The sequence below is a fragment of the Triticum dicoccoides genome, chromosome 7B (assembly GCF_002162155.2).
Source record: "Triticum dicoccoides isolate Atlit2015 ecotype Zavitan chromosome 7B, WEW_v2.0, whole genome shotgun sequence".
In the NCBI taxonomy this organism is placed as follows: Eukaryota; Viridiplantae; Streptophyta; class Magnoliopsida; order Poales; family Poaceae; genus Triticum; species Triticum dicoccoides.
In genome coordinates, this window is record NC_041393.1 from 102887128 (window position 1) to 102893288 (window position 6161).

General features: G+C 44.6%; 1 protein-coding gene across 2 annotated transcripts; it reads left to right on the top strand.

Moving 5' to 3' along the window:
• The first annotated feature begins 775 nt into the window (after nt 1–775).
• On the top strand, nt 776–5300 carry LOC119338802. Of its 2 annotated transcripts, XR_005164101.1 has the most exons (3): nt 776–2061; nt 2708–2811; nt 4705–5300. XR_005164101.1 is itself a non-coding variant. In XM_037611033.1 (2 exons), exon 1 carries the CDS (start codon nt 837–839, stop codon nt 2055–2057), a length of 1221 nt encoding a protein of 406 aa, XP_037466930.1. In that variant the 5' UTR covers nt 776–836; the 3' UTR covers nt 2058–2061; nt 4705–5300. The 2 variants fall into 2 exon arrangements, 1 of the variants encoding a protein (XP_037466930.1); XM_037611033.1 differs by lacking the exon at nt 2708–2811.
• The last annotated feature ends 861 nt before the right edge of the window (nt 5301–6161 follow it).

Here is a 6161-nt window from a genome sequence, read left to right on the forward strand (position 1 = left end):
GGTTAATACAATTCTAGCATGAATAATAAACATTTATCATGAAATAAGGAAATAAATAATAACTTTATTATTGCCTCTAGGGCATATTTCCTTCAGTGGGCGATTTGGTGGGCTCGGAGGAAAGCTATTCGCGACAATGAATTTCAGAGTCCGCTGTCAACGATGTGCTTCATCAAGAGATTTTTAGATGACCTTGAGTTAGCAGATTCTAGAACAGCAAGACCGGCTTTGGGGCGAGCGGTACGGCCCCGCGCCAAAGCTTGGCTACCACCGACGGGGAATGCGGCAAAGCTAAACTGTGATAGGGCTCTTTCCACCTTGGGAGAAAGGGGAGTTGCGGCTGTGATATGTAGGGATAAAGATGGATGTTATCTGGGAGCATCGGCAGTGGTGATTGATGGCATGATTGATCCAGCAAGCTTGGAAGCACTAGCCTGTAGTGAGGCCCTCGCCCTTGCTCGGGATTTGAACTTACAAGACCTGGAGATAGCCTCCGACTGTCAGGTGGTGATAGCGCATATCAGGGATGGTGGAGCGGTGGTCTATGCTTCTATCCTTAGGGAAATCGAATTTAGTAGGAATGATTTTACTTCTGTTATTTTCTATTTTGAATTTAGGAAGAATAATTTTGAGGCCCACTCACTAGCGAAAGGAGCTGCGTCTCTTGCGGTGGGTCGCCATGTGTGGTTAGGGGTTTTGCCCGATATTGCTTGTATTTCTCAGATTTTGAGTCATGAATAAAGCCCCTAGTTCACCAAAAAAAAAAGGAGCTCCCGTCACTTTCCCCCTCTGGTCGAGGGTTTCCTCTGCCCTGTTACGTTCCCCACTCCAATCCAATGGCGACGACCAGCAACAAGAAAATGGCGTCGCCGTCGCCTATGACGGACATGCCCGACCAGCTCCTCGCCGAGATCTTCCTCCGGCTGCCCACCCCACAAGACCTCGCCCGCGCCTCCGCCGTCTGCCTCACCTTCCGCCGAATCTCCACCGACAGGTCCTTCCTCCGCTGCTTCCGCTGCCTCCACGCACCACCACTTCTCGGATTCCTCGACCGCGACGGCTTCCACCCAGCCCTAACCTCCACCCCCGCCGTTCGCGCGGCCGCCGTCGCCGCCGATTTCACCTTATCCTTCCTCCCCTACCACCGCCGCTGGACCGTGCAGGACGTCCGCGACGGCCGCGTCCTCCTCTGCCGCAGCATCGGAAAACATGGGCAGCCCCCGGTCTTCAGAGATCTCGCGGTGTGCGACCCCTTGCACCGGCGCTACGTCCTGCTCCCCCCGCTACCTCACGACCTGGCTGCTTTGCTTGGGCACCCTTTCCCCCCGGTAACCGAGGCCTGCTGCAAGCGCTTCCTCGTTCCCCTCGGTGAGGAGGAGGCAGCGGCTGGAGACACAACATTCATAGTCATCTTGATGGCATATTGCAAAACCAGTCTGGCTGCCTTTGTCTTCTCTTCCAGCAACGATCAATGGCAAGCTACTGCATCCAAGGATTTGAGTGATTTGGCCCTTGACGAGGGCGACATGGAGGAGATGTCAAGGGTCCAGCCTTTTATTCCCATGCGCCATTATGCTTATGGCTGTTTCTACTGGGACTGGGTGCAATTCGGGATGAAGAAGTTGCTCTTGCTTGACACCACGAACATGGAGTTCTCCACTCCTGACCTCCCACCAGGAGAATGGAGCAAGGAAGGTATAGCCATTGTGGAGGCAGGGGAAGGCAGGCTCGGGATCTTTGGTTTCCATGGTGGACTTGCATCCAATCTCAGCTATACAGCTGTACGGACCAAAGACGAGAGTCCCAGCCAGTGGCAGATGGAGAAGACAATCTCACTAGATTCTGGCTACAAATATTGTATCAGAGACGCAACACAGAGGTACTTGCTCTTGACAAGGATAGAAGCATCATCTCCAAATAATCACCTTGTTGGATATTTCTCAATGGATATCAAGACGTTGCAGCTTCAGAGGGTTTATGAGAAACAGCACTATAAGTATCCGACATACGCATATATCAACTTCCCACCATCATTGTTGTCTTCAAGGAGAATATGAAGTGGTAAAGTTTCTATTGCTTCCAAGTATCTCCTTCACTTCATAATTATCACATGACTTGTCTATTGCTTCATGCTCATTATGGCAACTGGTAATTCTTGTTTTATTTAGTACTGTTTAATTTATTGTGCTCATCGGAAAGCTAAGAAAGCCCGGGAACATAATTGTGTTTCTTGTCTTGTTTGTCTCGGTCGCCTTTTAAAGAGAATGGGGTTAGTAGGAGAAATCATCTTGTACACTACAAGTAGCTTATGCATGAGCGAGCCCTGATGGAAATCTGGAATCGCAAAAAATACCAGGTCATTATAGTTATTTTAGAGTAGTAGTTTTGATGATCAAGATAAAGCAGGAAGGAATACAATTTTATTTCTGGTTTACCTTGAATTGATTCACCATGAGAAAATCAACTCAAGTCAAAGACAGCCCATTTTGTACGCTTTTTCTTCAGATGTATAATTTTATCTTGCGATGCTGTTTCGAGGTAAACCTGTATGGTCACAAATAAGATCCTGAGTCACTGCTGTAAATAAGAAGAGCTTGTGCTCACAGGCAACTGAAATGTTATACCGCGATGTTGTTTTATCTGAATCAACCTCATAAGATTGAAGGGAGTGCTTATCACGGGCAACTGAAATTGTTCTTTATTGCAGTCATTGTCTCCACCACTGTTAGATCCTCAGTATCATGGTTGTGCTCTGAATCTCCAAGCAAATCATATTGGTTGAGATGATTGACTGAAACTTAGAGTTGTCAGGTGATTGTATTGTTTCTCGCTGCCAACACCCTGAGCTACAAATTCACGTATATGTGGTTGAGCTAGCTAGCTGATGCATATTTCCATGCCCCATTTTTTTTTCTCAACTAGTATTTATTAGAGTTATGATCTCGTTGAGGATGAATACAGTACACGCTGATTGTAACCATTAAAAGCCTTTGTGTTCTATCGAAAATGAAGGAGTGCCCCTATTTTACTTTTTTTGAGTTTGAGCTAGAGCTTTATTAGTAGTAGGAAACAAGTTGGTGCATAGAGCCCATGACATCACCAGCAATAAACCCTGGCACATCGAACTCCCATTTTACCCTACCAGAGCCTACAGGTTTAGTTCCAAATTTACTTAAGCCTTGTTTGTCTGTCGACCGCCTGCAGACAGACAAGTCGCAACTGGACAAGCACAGTCGATTGTGTGAACAAGTTTTCTGCAATTAACTCCACTATGCAGTTGAAATTCTTTTTTTATTGCAGTCAATCTCCACCACTCTGAGATCTTGATACGATGGTTGTCCTAATCTGAAAGCAGATCATATTGGTTTTGATATAATTGAATGAATCTTAAAGAGTTTTCAGGTGATTGTGTATTAGCAATTTTGTAGGATGAATTTGAGGGGACAGCCAGTTTTTTTTTTGTTCCTTTATGTGCATCAATTTGTACCAGGATGGAATTAAGTTTTTCAAGACTCGTTTCTTTATGCTGATGTGCCTCTGTCTGGCTATGTATTCCAACCTTTTATTTTAAAATTCCGATGCTAGGCACACTGGAGCGAGTGTCTGCAGTTGCATGTTTCGAATTCAGTTTAGATAAATATTTCCAATGTGATAATGCTATTATGTATCTTCCTCTACCTAGTTACATATAATTTGTTCCTTTTAGCTCGTAAACTCTCAAATATGTGTGCAATAAAATTCTTATTTATTGCAGTCAATCTCCACCAGTCTTAGGTCCCAGTATCATGGTTTTTCTCCTTATCCCAAAGCAAATCATGTTGGTCGATGATTGACTGAAACTTAAGGAGTTTTCATGCCATTATGTATTAGCAATCCTGTAAGATGAATTGGAGAGGGCACCTAGTTTTGTTTTTCTTTCCTTTTTGGGACTCATTTTTGTACTTGGATTGCTGACAGCAGCTAGTGCGTTGGTTCTTGCTACCAATGCCCCAGTTTCTCTCCATGTTTTGTAGTCAGAAGTTTGGTATACTGCTAGGTGCCTAGGTAGTATATGATTTCGTGCTGTCCTGTAACATGGAGGTACCACTTCAAGTTCTTCACGACCCATTTCTGTATGTTGACTGGCCTGAGTGCAAACTACAATTCTAAACACACTAAAGCGAGTGTTTACAGTCACTTGTTTCGAATTCGGTTGAAATCAGTAATCAAGATTACCAATGTGACAAGGCTATTAAGTACTCAAACTTAAGGAGTTATTAGGTGATTGTGCATTAGGAATTCTGTAAAGACCACCCAGTTTTGTGTTTTTTCTTTTCTTGTGTGCATTATTTATGTACTATTAGGATGGCAGTCGGCAGCTAGTATGTTGGTTCTCACTAGCAATACCTCGAGTTTCTTTATTCTTTTTAAGTTGGAAGTTTGTTACTGCTAGGTGCATATATACTAGGTAGTATGAGGACTCCTGCAACACAAATGTACCAATTCTGTATTACTTAAGTTTTCCACGTCTCGTTTATTTATGGTGTCTTGCCTCTGTCTGGCTATGTATTCAAACTTGTATTGCAAATTCCAATCTAAGCACACTGAAGCGGGTGTTCGCAGTCACATATTTTCAAATTCGGCTGAGGCCAATATTACCAATGTGACAACGCTATTATGCAATATTTCTTCTCTGGTGTCTAAACTTATATCTTGTCTGTTCAGGTTTGACAGAGCCATACCCATACGTAATCATATCAGCATTCTTAATTCAAAGCGACCATGGTTTCAACAGCTTGGAGTTCTCACATACGTGATCACTTTGCCTACAAAACAACACGATCTACATTGCCTTGCTTGGTGGTGGCCATGTCAATGTTTTGGTTATTAGGTCTAACATCAATGTGGAATTTCCCTGCCTAAGAATGTGACTTTGATATTAGGAGTTCAAGTCAATTTTTCTTCTTCATTATTTGTTAGAGTTGCTAAAACAGGTACAATCTGACTAGTGGCAGAACGATCACAACGGAACTGATAACCAACATAAGGACAATATAAGCAGCACCAGCATGCAGTTGGAGGGACTCGGTTCTTTGTTGCTGCTGCTGCTGTACGGTGAAGGGTAGGCAGCAAAATAGGTTTGTAGAGCTGTAGAAAGAGGTGAGTGGAAGTCCTAAATGGTGCTCATGTTTGGATCGCCGAAGTACCGATAATTTGTGAAATCTTGAATATGCTGTATGATCTTGAATACTGAGTGGACAATTTTCTCTGCTGTATGATCTTTTGTCCCTTTTTCTTCAGATTTGATGGAGCTGTAATCAGATCGCCCCAGCGTAAGTTGACAATCTAAACGCATGCTCGGCTAGTTGGCTGCAGACTGAATCAACATGTACACAGATATACTACTCCCTCCGTCCCATAATATAAGAGCGTTTTTTACACTGTAGTGTCGAAAACGCTCTTATATTATGGGACGAAGGGAGTACTATACATATACTACTGTCAAGTTGGTTGGTTTCACCTGCCTGTTATTAGCAGCAAGAAAAATTGAGAGATGACTTTTGGATCGCTTGGTCTTGGGTCCTGAGGACAAAACTGCAACCATCAGCGCTTTCGGTTGATTTGTGAACGCGGGTGCGGGAATTGGTGAAGACACACTCGTTGGCGCTATGGTCAGTTGTTGGTCGTTTCAGATTAGTAAAGGTGCCTCTAGCTAAACACGCTTGTCCATAGTTTTTTAGGCGACTCTGGTCCATGGTTTGTAGCATGGTGACACTAAACGGATCTTGACATATGAAGGCTTGCCCCGGGTATGGGCTAATCTCCCTTGTTTTGGCATTCTATTGCAACTTTGTGGCGGTTTGGCAATAGGGCTGATGTTTTTCTTTGCAACTTTGTGGCGGTTTGGCAATAGGGCTGATGTTTTTCTTTTCGAGAAATCTAACGACCAGTCGACTAGTCGTTTGCGTCATATCCGCACGATCTCGTTGCCGCTTGATTGTAATCCGACGAAGTGCGTAGGCTATTCTGAGCGAAGCGCGCGTGGCGATAGCCGTTGCAGGTTTTGTGTGATGATGACAAGCGGGCCCCACCGGAACCGTCCCTCTCGCCCAATGCCCACGTTCCCCACTCCCCCGTCTTTCCCTCGCCCGCATTACTTCTTCCCCCCTTCTCGCGCCGCT

Bases quoted from the DNA above. Each gene is read 5' to 3' on its own strand.
- LOC119338802 (XM_037611033.1), top strand. From the start codon at position 837: ATGGCGACGACCAGCAACAAGAAAATGGCGTCGCCGTCGCCTATGACG.